General features: G+C 39.4%; 1 protein-coding gene across 1 annotated transcript; it reads left to right on the top strand.

The window, feature by feature from the left end:
- Positions 1-16,469: 16,469 nt before the first annotated feature.
- Positions 16,470-16,781, top strand: LOC131173105 (uncharacterized). The gene has a single exon (XM_058134767.1). It carries the CDS (start codon positions 16,470-16,472, stop codon positions 16,779-16,781), a length of 312 nt encoding a protein of 103 aa, XP_057990750.1.
- The last annotated feature ends 972 nt before the right edge of the window (positions 16,782-17,753 follow it).

Raw genomic sequence — 17,753 nt, 5'->3', positions numbered from 1 at the left:
AAGTTAGTGGAAGCTGCAATAAAGGTGGAAAAAGTAAGAATCGGTGAAGCGGACTAGAAGGAAAGACAGAGAAGAGGGGCCCAGTCGGTCTAGTTCGGCTCTGCATTTGGGAAGAAGTTCAAGGGTCCACACACGCAGTTCAGCTCAGCCACATGGTCGTGGTCAATCTCGGGGCCCGTGCCACGATTCACCCCTAGGAGAGGTCACCCACACCATCGGTGGGCGGCTCTCCGAGGATGGGGTTCGAGGACCAGCCCGGCATCTTCTGCATATCCACACCGCTGAAGTGGCATAAGGAGTGTTGGAGAGTAATGGCGCTTGAGATGTGGGTCGACGAGCATCGGTGGCCGCCCACGCAGAACCACTACAAGCGCTCCAACACAAGCAGACACTGCTCCTGCACCACGAGAGGTAGAAAACACAGCAAATCGACGCGGTGGGACCATCACGAGGCACGCATCGAGCCAGCGAGAGGCGGATAACGGACCACTGCGAAATTATGCCCCGAGCTCGGGAGGAGCAAGATGCCGGGCGTCATCGAGTGCGTTCTCCTCTACAATACTCCTGTGCATGCATTGGTGGATCCAGATCCACTCATTCCTACATTTGCATCAACCTACCCGTAGAAAGGGGATACTGGTAGGGGAGAGTGACCAAGACATTCTGGTCACTAATCCATTGGGCCACAGTGTGGTAGTGAACAAGATATACAAAGGTTGCCCGTTGAGGATTCAGGGGTATGAATTCTTGGCAGACCTGATTGAGTTGCCGTTCCATGAGTTTGACGTGATTTTGGGAATGGACTGGTTGTCACGTTATCAGGCAATAGTTGATTGCAAATTGAAGAGGATTTCTCTGAAAACTTCTGAGGGTAATGAGATCACTGTTGTGAGGGAAAGGATGATTTTTGTCCAATGTTATCTCAGCCACAGTTGCAAGAAGAATGATGAGAAAAGGCTGTGAAGACTACCTAGCACATGTGGTGGATACTATGCAGGCTAAGCCAAACCTGAGTGACATACCCACAGTAAAGGACTTCCCAGAGGTATTTCCCGAAGAGTTGCCTGGTTTGCCACCAGAAAGGGAAGTTGAATTTGCTATTGAGACAACTGCACTGACACCCATTTCCATTGCTCCTTATAGGATGGCACCCAGAATTGAGGAGTTGAAAACTCGGTTGCAAGAGTTCTTTGGATAAGGGGTTCATACGCCCAGTGTGTCACCATGGGGAGCTCAGTCTTTGTTGTGAAGAAGAAGGATGGGACTTTGAGGCTATGCATTGATTACCGCGATTGAATAAAGTAGTGATGAAGAACAAATATCCGTTGCCTAGAATTGATGATCTGTTTGATCGGTTGAAGGGAAGCAGAGTATTTTCTAAGATTGATCTCAGATCAGGGTATCATCAGTTGAGGGTAAAGGATGTAGATGTGCCCAAGACTGCATTCAGGACCCGGTATGGGCATTATGAGTTCCTAGTGATGCCCTTTGGCCTAACAAATACACCAGCGGCATTCATGGACCTTATGAACCGTATCTTTCATCCACACTTAGATCGGTTCGTAGTGGTCTTTATTAATGATATTCTGGTGTATTCCAAGACCAGGAAAGAAAATGATGAGCATTTGAGGATTGTTCTGCAAACCCTGAGAGAAAAGAAATTGTATGCTAAGTTGTCCAAGTGTGACTTTTGGCTGAATGAGATTGCATTCCTTGGACACGTAGTGTCAGCTGATGGGATTAGGGTGGATCCCAAGAAAATAGAAGCAGTGCTGGAATGGAAGCCTCCCAAGAATACAACTGAGGTCAGAAGCTTCTTGGGGCTAGCTGGGTATTGCAGAAGATTTGTGAAGGGATTTTCCCTAATAGCTGCTCCAATGACCAAGTTATTACACAAGAATGTCAGATTTGACTGGAATGACAAGTGTCGCACCAGTTTGAGAAGTTGAAGGCTATGTTGACAGAGGCACCGGTGTTAACACGGCCGGTGTCGAGAAAGGACTTTGTGGTCTCTGATGATGCCTCTCATAATGGGTTAGGGTGTGTATTGATGCAAGAGGGGAAAGTGATCGCCTATGCTTCCACACGCTAAGGCCACATGAACAGAACTACCCTACCCATGATCTAGAGCTTGCGGCAATTATCTTCGCATCAAGATATGGAGGCATTACTTGTATGGGGAAAAGTGCTACATTTACACGTACCACAAAAGCACAAATACTTGCCAACCTGAAGGAGCTCAACCTTCGACAGAGGCGATGGATTGAGTTCCTGAAAGATTATGATTGTGTAATTGACTACCATCACAGGAAGGCAAATGTAGTTCTTGATGCTTTGAGCAGAAAATCCATGACCTTGAGATCATTGAATGCCCGTCTATCTTTGATTCGAGATGGAGCTATTTTGGTGAGTTGCAAGTGAGGCCAAACTCGCTACAACAGATTTTAGATGGGCAAAAGGCGATGAAAAGTTAATGGCCATTATGAGCAAAATCCCGGAAGGAAAAGCAATCGACTATGAGGTAAAAGCGGATGGGTGTCTCAGATACAAAGGAAGACGTGTGTACCGTAAGATGGGGAAGTGAAGGCCGATTCAAAGAGGCGCACACTAGTGTATATGCTATGCACCCAGGAAGTACAAAGATGTATCATGATCTGAAGCTTCAGTATTGGTGGCCTGGTATGAAGAAAGACATAGCTGACTATGTAACTAAATGCTTGACATGTCAGCAAGTCAAGGCAGAACATCAAGTTCCATCGGGTTTGCTACAGCCGATACGCATACCTGAATGGAAATGGGATCGGGTCACCATGGATTTTGTAAGTGGTTTACCTCTCACCCGGAAGAAACATGATGCAGCATGGGTAATAGTGGATAGATTGACCAAGTCAGCACATTTTCTGCCAATTAGGACTGACTACTCACTGGAGAAGTTAGCAGAATTGTATATCAGTGAGATAGTTAGACTGCATGGAATTCCACTTTCCATCATATCTGATCGAGACCCAAGGTTTACATCGAGATTCTGGAAGAAGTTGCATGAGTCCTTGGGTACACAACTCCATTTCAGCACAGCTTTCCATCCTCAAGACGGATGGGCAATCTGAAAGAGTAATCCAGGTAAACAATTGAAATCAATGAAATTGATACAAATATTGAATAGAAATGATAACAATAACATGAAATATATGTCAGGTCCTTGAGGATATGCTGAGGAGTTGTTTCATTGAGTTTGAGGGAAGTTGGGATAGATACCTTCCACTGGCAGAATTTGCATACAACAATAGCTACCAAGCTAGCATCCAAATGGCCCCATATGAAGCACTGTATGGGAGAAAATGTAGAACTCCAGTGTGCTGGACTGAATTGGGCGAAGACAAACTGGTGGGGCCAGACTTGGTGAAACAGGCTGAGGAGAAGGTGAAATCAATCAAAGCCAACTTAAAGGTTGCCTCAGACAGACAGAAATCCTATGCCGACTTGAAGAGAAAAGAAATAGAATATGTGGTTGGCGACAAAGTGTTCCTCAAGGTGTCACCATGGAAGAAAGTACTGAGGTTTGGAAGAAAAGGTAAGTTGAGCCCTAGGTTCATTGGCCCATATGAAATCATCGAACGTGTGGGTCCAGTGGCCTATAGGCTAGCTTTACCACCAGAGCTGGACAAAATCCACAATGTGTTCCACGTGTCTATGCTCAGAAGATACCGCTCAGATCCTTCACATGTCATCTCCAGAGAAGAAATTGAAATACAGCCGGATTTGACATACGAAGAAGAACCTCTACGGATCTTGGCTCGGGAAGTGAAAGAGTTGAGAAACAAGCAAATTCCATTGGTGAAAGTGCTTTGGAGGCACCACAACACCGAGGAGGCAACTTGGGAAAGTGAAGAGACGATGAGGCAACAGTTCCCTCAACTGTTTGCATCAGGTAAATTTCGAGGACGAAATTTAAATTAGAGGGGAAGAGTTGTAACACCCTCCCGGTAACCACTCCATACATCCTACTGTTCCGGTGACCAGTGTCGGTCCGGACAGCTAGAATGTCCGAAAAAATATTTAAATTAAAGTCAGGAACCATAATTAACTCAAATATTAATAAGAAAAATTTAGTAAAAATTTTAGAAATAAAATACAACCAAGTTAAACGAGCCGGTGCCCTAGCGATGGGTAACCAGAGGGAAGTTGCGGTTCTCGCAACGAGGAGCCTTAGACCCGGGGGAAAAATTATAAAATAATTTTTGGGATTCCAGAGAAAGATTACTGAGGTTCCCATGGCATTAGAATGCCAAGAAAATACCTAGAAAAATTTTTCAATCAGTACAGACAATTTTGACCCGTTAAGCCAAACGGAGAGCATTTTGGTCATTTCGCCTTCAGAGGTAATTTTTGGCCGACTTGTCCAGTTGAATAAATAATTAATATAACATAAAATATGAATAAACATTACTAGAAAGTAAATTGAAAATGAGTAGTGGAGGAAAGAAAAGAAAAATGAGGAAAAAGGCTTAATTATGACATCAAAATGATGTCATTTAAAAGCCATACCCAATCAAAGTTAAACAACTCTTTTATTAACCAATAAAAGAGACAAACCAAGACCAAAAAATTAAAAACACAATCTGCCATCTCCCTCCCCAAACCAGCCGAAACCCAAGCCTTGCCCTAAACCTCCATTAAACCCCACTTCCCAAGCTTGATTCACCCATTTCTACCCAATAAAATCATAACCTAGCTTCACTAAAAATTATCCTAGCACCTTGCATGATCTTTTGGCAGCCAAGAAAAGGAAGAAAAGTGAAGTTTGGGGCTTTGGAAATTCTGCCCATTCAAGGTTAATGCAACTATAAACATAAAACTCTTAAATTTCATGATTTTGGACTTGAAATTTAGTAAGACTTGTAATTTAAATGAACAAAAACCTATGTGTATGAGCTCTTGAATTTCGGCTGCCCTAGAAAAGGAATATGTAGGAGTGTTTTTGATGAGCTTGAAGTGAAATAGAAACCATGTTTGAAGTTATAAACATATGAGTAATGCATTAGTAGCTAACCAAGGTAAATGGCATAAATCATGAAATTGAATTAGGGTTTAGGAAGGTGAAAATGTGACTTGGCTTAGGAAATTGTTAGAGAACTTTTTAATGGTCAATTAGTGACTATTTTAGGTAAGTTGAGCACAATTTGGACTGAAAAATAGGATTGCAAAGAGAAGGAGTAAGTGCCCTAGGGACAATGAATGGACTGATATTTCAGTCCTATTACACAGCCATAACTTTGGCTGTGTTGGTCCAATTGGTGTTTGGCCAATTGGACATGAAACTAAGCTTATAATGGCACATTTTTGCTGAAGAAACCATGCCCAAAAGACCAAGGCAAGAGGACCAAAACTTGGCCCCAATCCGGATACCCTGCAACTGATTCTGCAGAATGACCAAATGAACAGTATTTGGCCATAACTCAGTGTAGATATGGTCAATTGACCTGAAATTTAGACAGCAACAAGTTAAGACATAGACAAACAACTTTCATGAAGGAACCTACCCCAAATTATGGCCAGAACCCATCCAACCAAGTGACTCTAGTTACTGTTCCTGTTACTGTAGATATGGTCAATTCTGCAGATTGGCAATCCGGCCAGCTGTGGTTTTTGGACCATATCTGGAGTTACAAAACTCCAAATGGAGTGATTCAAAAAAGGAAATTCAACTAGACAAAATAAGGAACAACTTTCATGTTTTACATTTCTTCAGATTCCCACAGCAACAGTGTCCAATGGAACAGTGAAGTTGACTCACAAAAACTGAAAATTCTGCTTGTGTTGGTTTAAACTTTGAAATGGTATAAATGCTTAATGCCAACAAGTTTGGAATGCCAAATGTGGTATGTTGGGAGTGCCAAGTCAATGTACATATTTTTATTCTAAAAGTCAACATTTTTGTTGACCAATAAGATGAATAGTGACACTAAAAATTTGAAATTCACAAATTGAAGAATTTAAAAGTTTCAAATGCCCTAGTATACCTAACAAGATTGGTTTGGATAGTTTGGCATGCCAATAGGGTTCCGTTAGCAGTACTGCACATGGCAATATGCCATTCTGTGATTTTATGGCTTTAGCCATTCTGACTTTGTATTGAGACCTGGCCTTGTGCCTGATATTATTTACAGCTCGTTAGCTGTTCTGTTGCACACCGGGAGATGCATATGTGACCGATGGTGTGACGGCCCGAGGTACTAGGCACCCAGCGCCAGTTTACCCGTTATCCAGTCCAGTCGTCTAGTGTAGGTTTACTTGGGGCAACTAAATGAATAAAAGTGAACAACGTTAACGAAATAATTGATATACCAATACCAAACAAAGAAAGCATACACATTCTATACACATTCATTTTCTTGCTATTTTCTTCTATTATATTATTGCACCACTAAGCATTATTGCTTAGCGCGTTGCTTTTGCCACGCGTAGGTACTGGAGATCCCGATCGTGAGCCCAGTAGACCACAGACTGGGTGAGTCCATCCTGCAGTTCTGCACAGTGTCCGTGTCACCTCGTCACCTGCAGTGCATTGGTAGGACACTAGATGTCATTTTGTCATTTTGTAGCTAATTTTTATTTTCTCATATGTATTTGGGATTTATGTAATGTATTTTGAGGTTCATGTAAATAATAAAGATTTATGGTTATGTATGAAAGTAATTTGAGTATTTAATTGTTGTTTATATATGAGAACCCTGAGAAAGGGATGTTTGAGAAATGAAAAGGTTGTTGAGACCTGAAATTAAAAAAAAAAAATTGTTGAGATCTTGATATTGAGTTTTGTGATGATATTGGAGTTGGGAATGAATGAATTTGTTTATTGGAAGTGTTTTTAACAGGCTCCGAAGAACTGTTTTCTCCATTTTTAGCCGGTACTCCGCCGGATTTTCTTTAAAATTTACGGAACCTCAAATAAATTATGATTTCAATAAATGACTTAAATGAGTTATAATTTACAAGTTATACTCAAAAGCATGATATAAATTAATTAAGGAATATTAGAGTGTGCCGGTACACCGTGTGGCATTACTTACTTGGGTATACTGTACACGGGTAAGGGGTGTCACACATCTAGAACACAAAAATGTTACATAATTACATACATTACTATTGGTGCATTGGTAGATATTGAATGACCCATTACTCTCCCCATGTTATGTTTATATAATATTACGTATGTTATGTATTCATAAGTAAATCCTAAGAAGAGATCTTGTGTTGCCCTTCAAGGAAGGTCTGAAAGTTGCTCTTGGATACATGACATTGATCATGTTTAAAAGGAAAGTTTGGGAAATTATTAGTGTAGAAAGAGATGATTCTCATTAATTTCAATTAATCTGTACATGGGTATATATATACAATTAATTCCTATAATTGTGTTCTACTAATTAGGAAAAAATCCTAAATAAGAAATCCTAAATAGGAATACAGAATACAAAATATACAGAGAAATAATATAGTGATTGACTTTCCATAACATAGTGATTGACTTTCCATAACACTCCCCCTCAAGTTGGAGTATAGATGTTAATCATGCCCAACTTATTACAAATGTAGTCAATCCTAGCTCCATTCAGAGCTTTTGTGAAAATATCTCCTAATTGCTCTCCAGTTTTGATGTGTGCTGTTGAGATGATCTGTTGTTGAATCTTTTCACGAATAAAGTGACAATCAATCTCAATATGTTTGGTCCGCTCATGAAACACCGGATTAGAAACAATATGAAGAGCAGCTTGATTATCACACCACAATTTCGCAGGCAGGGAGGTCTTAAAACCTGTCTCATCTAATAATTCAAGTATCCACATTACCTCACATACTGATTGTGCCATGACTCTGTATTCGGATTCAGCACTAGATTGAGAAACTACACTCTGCTTCTTGCTTCTCTAAGACACCAAATTTCCTCCAATAAAAACGCAATATCCAGTAGTTGACCTCCTGTCAACCTTAGATCCAGCCCAGTCGGCATTTGAAAAACATTCAACATTCAAATGCCCATGAATATCATATAGCAAACCTCTTCCTGGAGCGCCCTTCAGATAACACAAGATTTGTTCCAAGGCTTCCCAATGAGCAACAGTTGGGGAAGACATAAACTAACTTACCACACTAACGGCATAAGCAATGTCAGGACGAGTGACTGTAAGGTAGTTCAATTTTCCTACCAATCTCCTGTATCTCTCTGGATCTTCAAACAACTCACTATCCCCTGCTAACAGTTGTAAAGTTGGAGTCATTGGTGCGCTACAAGGCTTAGCACCTAATTTTCTTGTCTCTGTCAATAAATCGAGGACATATTTTCTTTGAGACAAGAAAATACCCTTCTTACTTCTCATAACTTCGATACCCAAGAAATACTTTAACAATCCCAAGTCTTTGGTCTGAAACTGAGTTTGGAGGAAGGTTTTAAGAGATGAAATACCTGCAGAGTCACTCCCAGTGATGACAATGTCATCAACATAGACTACCAAGAGAATTAGACCAGCCTCAGCTTGCCTATAAAATACTGAGTGATCACACTTACTCTTTTGCATACCAAATTCCTGTACTGCTTCACTGAATCTCCCAAACCATGCCCTAGGACTTTGTTTCAAGCTATAAAGAGACTTCCGAAGCCTACAAACTTTACCCAACTCCCCCTGTGCAACAAACCCAGGTGGTTGCTCCATATACACCTCCTCCTGAAGATCACTATGAAGGAAAGCATTCTTGATATCCAATTAATGCAAGGGCCAATCATATGTAGCTGCTAAAGAGATAAACAAGCGAATAGAAGTAAGTTTAGCTACAGGACAAAAAGTATCAGAGTAATCAACCCCATATGTCTGAGCATATCCTTTTGCTACAAGGCGTGCTTTTAACCTAGCCACAGAATCATCAAGATTTACCTTTACTGTAAATACCCATTTGCAACCAATAGCTTTCTTACCAGTGGGCAAAGGCAATAGTTTCCATGTACCATTAGCATCTAAAGCCTCTATTTCCTCTTTCATAGCATCACACCAGCCAGGATGAGACAGTGCCTCATCAACAGTATTAGGGATAGGAACAGAGTCTAAAGAAGTAACAAAACACCGAGAACAAGAAGACAATTGATTATAAGAAACAAAAGAAGAGATAGAATAAGTACATGAACGTTTACCTTTACGAAGAGCAATGGGTAAGTCTAGATCAGAATTATGATCAGTATGAGGTACAGGATCTCCCAACGAAATAGCTGGTGGAGGATCTGAGCTAGGAATCTCCAATCTCCTGGAATAAACATGAACAACGGGAGGTCGAGTAGGTCTAGAGACAGAAGGAACAGGCTGTGGGAGAGGACTAGACATTGGTTGGACAGTATATATTAAGAGACCATCCTCCTCCCCCTGACTCTCATACACAGATGGAGAAAAAGATGGAGTGGACTCAAAAAATGTGACATCTGCAGAAACAAGATAACGATTAAGAGTAGGAGAGAAACAACGGTACCCTTTTTGGAGCCGGGAGTACCCAAGGAAGACACATTTGAGAGATTTTGGATCCAATTTAGTAACCTGTGGACGAACATCACGCACAAAACACGTACAACCAAAAATACGAGGTTCAATAGGGAACAAAGATTTTGTAGGAAACAAAGTAGTATAAGGAATATCTCCATTAAGGACAGAAGATGGCATACGATTGATCAAAAAACATGCCGTAGAAACTGCATCCGCCCAAAAGTGTTTAGGTACTTTCATTTGAAAAAGAAGAGCATGAGTTACTTCAAGAAGATGACGATTTTTTCTTTCGGCCACGCCATTTTGGGATGGGGTATCCACACAGGAAGACTGATGAAGAATGTTATTTTGTGTCATATAAGGCTGAAATTGTGCTGAAAAGTATTTTTTGGCATTGTCACTTCTTAATATACGTACAAAAATATTAAATTGAGTTTTGATTTCATTACAAAAGGCACAAAAGATAGAAAACAACTCAGAACGATTTTTCATTAAATATAACCAGGTAACACAAGAGTAATCATCAACAAAAGTAACAAAATAACGAAATCCAGTTTTAGATGTAACAGAACAAGGACCCCAAACATCAGAATGAACTCAAAAGGGGATGAAGCCCGTTTATTGATTCTAGACACAGAAGGCAAACGATAATGTTTTGCAAACTGACACGACTCACATTTTAGTACTGATAAAGACTGAAATTGAGGAAACAGCTTCTTCATGGTAGACAAAGAAGGATGACCCAATCTACAATGAGCTTCAAAAGGTGTCAAGGTACTGGAGCAAACAAGCGACCGCGGTACATGATTTTCCAAAATGTAGAGACCACCTGACTCGCGTCCTCTACCAATAATCTACTTCGTCGTAAGATCCTGAAACAAACACTGGTCAGGAAAAAAGGAAACAGAACAATTTAAGGCACGAGTAAGTTTACTAACAGAAGGTAGATTAAAAGAGAATTTTGGTAGACACAAAACAGAAGACAAAGAAATTGACGAAGTCGGGTTCGCAGTTCCAGAACCCATGACACAAGAAGTAGAACCATCAGCTAAAGTAATGATGAGGAAGTGAGATTAGACTGAAAAGTAGATAGAAGACTAGAATTACCTGTCATGTGATCTGTCGCACCAGAATCAATAACCCATTTGAATGAAGAAGACACAAGGCATGTAGTGGATTTACCTGACTCAGCGATCGCAGTGACAGGGGATCTGATAGGCTTTAGAGATGCCTGATACTGGGAAAATTGTGCAAAATCCTCTGCAGATACCAAAATAGTTTTCTCAGAGGAAGATACTGTAGAATTCTATACTGCCATATTTGCCATCTGTGATCGCTGATTTTTCCTCTGAAGTTGCGGACAATTATATTTTGTATGACCAAGCTCATGGCAATAATAAAAAATGACTCCTCTTGAGTCCTGATTAGAACTAGCCTCTCCATTACGATTATACATTGCTGTAATTCCTCCTCTACTTCCTCTTCTATTACCCTGTTGTCCATTTGGATTACGGCTAATAAGAGCACTACTGGCAGGCTGTGACGATTGAGTACTCTCTGTACGAAGAACCCGTGTGAACGTTTCATGCAAAGAGAAAATCTCAGAACTAGAGAGATTCTGAGATTTAGCAGTCTCATACTCTGAAGGAAGGCTTGCAAGAAAACTCATAATGACCATTGCTCCGTTGAGCTCTTTGAACTTTTTCATCAGGACTAAAAGGCAACAATACATTAAGTTCCTCATATACCCGTTTAAAATCCATAAAATAAGCCGTGAGAGACTTATCCTCTTTCTCAGCACGGTAGAATGCCTTACAAACATCATAAATACGGGAGATATTTCCTTTATCAGAATACAGAAAATCTAAGCAATCCATCCATTCCTTAACAAATTCACAATGATTAATTAAACTAATTATCTCACTATGAATCGAGTTTCGAAGCTGCAAAAACAACCGAGCATCCTCCCTTAGCCAAGTTTGTCATGTATCATCAGTGGGTGGATCTTTAGTAAGGTGATCATCCTTATCAATGCTACGCAAATAGACCCTAATGCCTTACTCCACCTGTAATTCGAACCATTAAGTTTGTGTTCCGTGATCTTAGTCATCACCGGAATCACATCAGAAATAACATTCTTATTGTCTGCCATTTGTTGAGATAAAGAAAACTAACCGAAACGCTAATCCAAAGTGCTTATAGCAGCAAAATAACTCAAAATCACAAATCAAGCAAATACCGAAATAGGATCTGAGAGCCAAACCTCAGAAGTCCTTTAATGGTATACTGGATCAGGCAACAGCAGACAATGGTGGAATGAGGGGGTTGAGGCGGCACCGACGATGTTGATCGGGGTTGAAATGGCCGGTCAGCGGCCAAGGTCTCTCCTGAGCTGGGTAGTGAGAACAAATAGTCACCCTAGATTGATGACCTGCTCTGATACCATGTAGAAAGAGATGATTCTCATTAATTTCAATTAATCTGTACATGGGTATATATATACAATTGATTCCTATAATTGTGTTTTACTAATTAGGAAGAAATCCTAAATAAGAAATCCTAAATAGGAATACAGAATACAGAATATACAGAGAAATAATATAGTGATTGACTTTCCATAACATAGTGATTGACTTTCCATAACAATTAGTAATAATGTCCATCTTACATGAAATGTTTATAATGTGAAAATCCATGTGAATGACACTTGCATATGTGTGAATGAATGATACAATTAATAATGGTTAATTTACTTACTGAGCTTGTGTAAGTTTACTCCATTTCCCTAACCCCCAAGTGCAGGATTACAAGACTAGAAGAGTGCTTTGAAGAGAGAGCAACATAGGGTAATCTTAGCCCTTCCATTATATATGATGTATGAGTAAATAGACATATAATTTAAGAAGGGATAATACTGTGCTGGTGATTAAAGAAAATTAGAATTACGTAATAATAATTTAAGTATGATTATGTATATATTGTGTTACCCCTTTTAAGAGTATGCATGTTGAATCATTACACTTTGGATCTTATGTATATTAAGATTCAAATTATAAACCATTATTATGTTTATGTATAGATAAAAAGACTAAAGTGTAATGGTTTGATGTATGTTCAGATGTTGAGATGCAAAAATGTATGTATGTTTCTCATGTTTTAGGCGTGCTATAAGTTCCAACAGCCTTAAGTTGACACGATCCTAACACCACTAACGGTCCTTAGATTGGATCATTACAAAGTTAGTATCAGAGCTCTAGGTTAGATGAGTGGACCGAGATGCTAGTAAAAGTATAAAAGAGAGGTCAAAGGAAGTATGTCGACTAGCACAATTAGGAAAATATATGTCCAATAGGGTTGAGTCCTTGTATATTATGTGATGAATGTTATAGGTATGTTAGGTTTCATGTTATGTTTGATTATGTATTGTGTCTTCATGTGAATGCACATGAACTTTTATGTGCTCAACACTTCTTATTTGCTTTCAGAATGTGAGGTTCAAGACCGTCCGTTAGGTTGACCGGTGCTCCACCCAAGGGTATGAAAGCACTACTCGCCAACCCTATTGTCAAGGAGAGAGCAAGCAAAGGCGGAAGGAAAGAATCTTCAAGAGGTCCTAGAAAGTCCTTTAAAGTTAGCAGGGAGACTACACAGACACCTAGAATGTCTATTCATGCTAGAAGGAGTTCTTATGGTTTCTCCCAACAACATAAGAACCCCGAGCCTTCCGATATGAAAAGGATGAGAGAAAACAGCTTTGAGGAAGGAAGAGATGAATCAGAGTTCGTGTCTCCTCTATAGACAAAACCGGTTTACTAGTTTGGGTATTAATACCCACAACATGAGAGTTTTAAAAACCTTGAGTTTATGAGCTACCCTTAATATCCTCCTTTTATACCCTACCCACCTTACTTCCCATCATACAAACCATATCCCATGTACCCTCCACATTAATACCCCCAAAGTTATACCACCACCATGGGAACTCAAAATCCCATGAAGGGAGTCACAAGAGAGCAAGTACCACCACCACCCCCTCCAGCTCCAACAGTTCTTATATAAGAGACTGGGGTAATTAATCGAAATAAAATAAAGATGATAGACTACTTAAAGTTGAATGTTCCTAAGTATAAGGAAGTAGATGATTCTTTCGAGTACGACAGGACTGTCAAAATGATAGCCAATGAATTGGACGTCAATGATAATAGAGTCATTCAGATGGCCGGTTTTACCTTAAAATGTAAGAAGGTGAACGAATGGTACAAGTTTCATGTTGAAGATAGAGTTGATAGTATGATCTAGTCTCAGTTTATGATAGAGTTTACAAATTGAGCTGTTCCAAAAAGCTCTAGAGAACTGAAGGTAGTGAAGTTTGAACAGTTGAGACAAACTACTAATATAAGTGTGGACGAGTATACAGACAAGTTTATTGAGCTTCTGCAGTATGTGGGGCAAGATTATAATACAAATAAAAAGAGGGGGAAAAGGTACACAAAGAGATTATACTGCAAACACTCTTCATTGATTTTGGCTTTAGAAACCAACAGCTTCCATTCCATAGTAGATACTGCAAGAAAGATGGAGGCTGGGGCTATCATTGAAGGGAGTCTGAAGTTAAAAAGTATAAAAGCCGAGCAATTCGCAATTCTTAAGGCTACTGATGTAGGGAGGTTTGATCATTTAACGCAAACTGTTTCTTCATTCGAAACTAAGAAGAATAAAGGACGGAAGTTTGGCAAGAAGCAAAAGAAGAATAAGTTCTGGAATAGAATCAAGTCAGGCATTAGGATGGGAGGAGGCAGGTTTGAATACCTTTGATTGTGCAAGATGTGAGAAGCCTCATCAAGGAGTTTGTAGGTTTAGAACTTTCCAATGCTACAGATGTGATCAAGAGGGGCACATGTTTAGAGAATGCCCTAACATGGAAAGGGTGGCTTCACAGCAGCAGACTGGGTCAGCTGGTATGGCTCAACCGGCAGCGAAACAGACTTCTATGGGTCTCTTATTAGGAAGCAGATAGGGTAAAAGACAAGGTTCTTCTTCCTTTACAGCAAGTTCTCAAGGAAGGACTTCAATAACACCGACACGAATGTTTACCATGATACAACATAAAGCCAATAACTCCAATACTGTTGTGTCAAATAACTTTTGCATTGGATGTTTTGATGTGCATGTTTTAATTGATCCAGGTGCATCCTATTCTTTTGTTAAGCCCGAAATAGTTCTGAGATTAGGTTTAGTAATTTCAAGTCTACAATGTCTGTTACTTGTTAATGGACCCAAGTGTGATCCTTCGGTAACATAAATGATCCGTTACGCCTGCAAGTGATGATGGAGAATAAATGTTTTTCAGCTGAACTGGTGATCCTAAAATTGACGGATTTTGATGTCATTCTGGGGACGAATTGGCTCTCAGCCAATTATGCCACCTTAGACTATAGAAACAAAGTAGTAAGGTTTAAGGACTAGAAGGGTTGGAGGTAGTCCTCTAGGGAGATCAAACGTCAGCAGCGAAGGAGATTATCTCCACAATACAAGGCAATAAGATGCTCCGAAAAGGATGTAAAGGATTTTAGCCCATGTTAGAGAAGTCATGGAGAACAGAGTGGACCGAAATCAATTTCTGTGGTAAGAGTTTTCAGATGTGTTTCCTGAGCAACTACTTGGTCTGTTACCTAAAACAAAGATAGATTTTTAAATTAATCTAGTGTCTAGTACTAGACCCATATCTATTCCTCCTTATAGGATGGCTCTTGCAGAGTTTAAAGAACTGAAAGAACAATTGCAGGAATTAGTGGATAAGAGATTTATCCGACCGAGTATTCCTAGGGTTGCTCCATTACTATTTATAAAGAAAAAAGATAGATCCCTGAGGCTATGCATTGATTATAGGCAACTGACTAACGTAACTACGAAGAACAAGTACCTTCTGCACCGTATTGATGTTTTGTTTGATCAGCTAGCTAGAGCTAGTTGTTGTTAAAAGATAGATTTGAAGTCCAGATACCACCATTTGAGGATTAAGGAGTCTGATATTCTAAAAATTGTCTTTCGAACCAGATACAGACATTATGAGGTTCTTGTGATGCCGTTTGAGTTAAAAAAATGCCCCAATTGCAGTAATGGATCTCATAAACAAAGTATTCAGACAATATCTAAATCACTTTGTAGTCATCTTTATTGACGATACATTAGTGTATTCCATGCACAATACATAAAAATAGTTCTTCAGACGTTGAGGGAGCATCAGTTATATGCCAAATTCTCCAAGTGTGAGTTCTGGCTAAGGAGTATATCCTTATTGGGGCATATAGTGACAGAGAATGGAATCAAAACGGATCAAAGTGGAAACAGTAGCAGATTGGCCAAGGCCTAGACATCAAGAGTTTTCTACGTTTGGCTAACTATTATAAGAGATTTGTTCTTGATTTCTCCAAGATAGCTGCTCCAATGACTATGTTAACTTAGAAGAATAAGAAGTTTGAATAGAGTGATGAATATAAAGAGAGCTTTAAGAAGCTTAAGGAGTGCCTGATTTAGTACTGGCTCTACCTACAGGCAATCAAAATTTTACTATCTACTATGATGCCTCTAGAGTGAGTTTGGGATGCGTTCTCATGCAGAAGGGAAAGTAATAGCTTATACTTCAAGACAGTTGAGGAAGCATAAAGCTAAATATTCCACTCATGACTTAAAAATGACGGTGGCAGTTTTTGCCCTAAAGATGCAGAGACATTATCTTTATGGAGCAAAATGTGAAATCTTCACAGGCCACAAGAGTCTCCAATACATCTTCAAGTAGAAAGAGCTAAATGTCAAATAAAGAAGATAGGTAAAACTGCTCAGTAATTATGACTATACAATCCAATACGATTTGAAAAAGGCAAATGTTGTTATAGATGCCCTCAGTCGAAAATCATTTGGCAGTTTAGTACATATATCTGTAGAAAGATGACCCATCTTAAAAGAGTTGCACCAGCTGATTGGAGAAGGGTTGCAGCTAGAATTATCAGCCAAGGGTACTTGGATTTTGTTATGGAGTTACAAGTCGCCTTTAACAGACATGACTCAATATGGGTTATAGTGGATAAGTTACACAAGATTGCTCACTTTATTCCTGTTAGAGCTAACTACTTTGTGGATAAGTTAGCCCAGGTGAATGTAGCGGAGATAATCAGGTTGCATAAAACTCCAGTAACAATAGTCTTCGACAGAGGACCACAGTTCACTTTAAGGTTTTGGCACTTTCTTCTAAATGAATAAGGCATCAGGTTAGACTTCAGCACGACTTTTCACCCTTAAATAGATGGACAGTCAAAAAGGATCATACATAATGTGTGTACTTGACTTTAGTGGATTATGAAAAAAGTACCTTCTCCTAGTTGAGTTTGCATACAACAAGTATCACTCTAGCATTGGAATGATACCATATGAAGCTCCGTATGGGAGAAAGTATAAGTCTCTTGTGTGTTGAGAGAAAGTTGGTGAAAGAGCCTTAGCGGAAATAGAGTTGGTGGAAGTTAACAACCAAGCCATGCCCTTAATTAGGGTAAGGTTAAGGACAGTAGCCAATAGATAGAAAAGTTATGCGGATCTTTATGGGAGAGAAGTGCTTTTTCAGGAGGAAAATATGGTGCTTTTGAAGGTATCTCCAATGAAGGGTGTCATCAAGTTTAGAAAAAGAGGCAAGCTAACTCCAAGGTACATTGGACCGTATGAAGTGTTGCAAATAGTTAAAAATGTATCTTATAAGTTAGTTTTGCTACCATAATGGAGAGGATACATCCGATGTTCCATGTTCGCATGTTGAGGAAGTTCATGTCAGATCCAAACAAGGTTATAAATGAACCAAACATGAAAATTAAAAAAAAAAATTTCTTATGCGGAATAACCTGTGTGGATTGTAAACACTCAAGTAAAGAAGCTGAAGAACAAGGAGATACCTATAGTCAAGGTGTTATGAAACCACCACAACATGAAAAATTGCCTGGGGAAAACCCACAATTCCATGATACAATAATATCCTCATCTTTTCTAGGTATGTTCTGTGTGCTATGTTTATTATGTCTACTTTTATGTGTTTGTTTTAATATTCAATAATGAATGTTCTTCAGGGGGAGAAAATGTAATATCTGCCACTTTCCGATGTCGAAATATCTACCCTTAATAAAATATTATGGTGAAAATTGAAACTTCACTAATAAGAGAGTAGCAGTAAGATATAAAAATATGCTC

The sequence above is a fragment of the Hevea brasiliensis genome, chromosome 14, assembly GCF_030052815.1.
Source record: "Hevea brasiliensis isolate MT/VB/25A 57/8 chromosome 14, ASM3005281v1, whole genome shotgun sequence".
In the NCBI taxonomy this organism is placed as follows: Eukaryota; Viridiplantae; Streptophyta; class Magnoliopsida; order Malpighiales; family Euphorbiaceae; genus Hevea; species Hevea brasiliensis.
The sequence above is the reverse complement of the archived record's forward strand: the minus strand, read 5'-3'. Positions and strand labels throughout refer to the sequence as shown.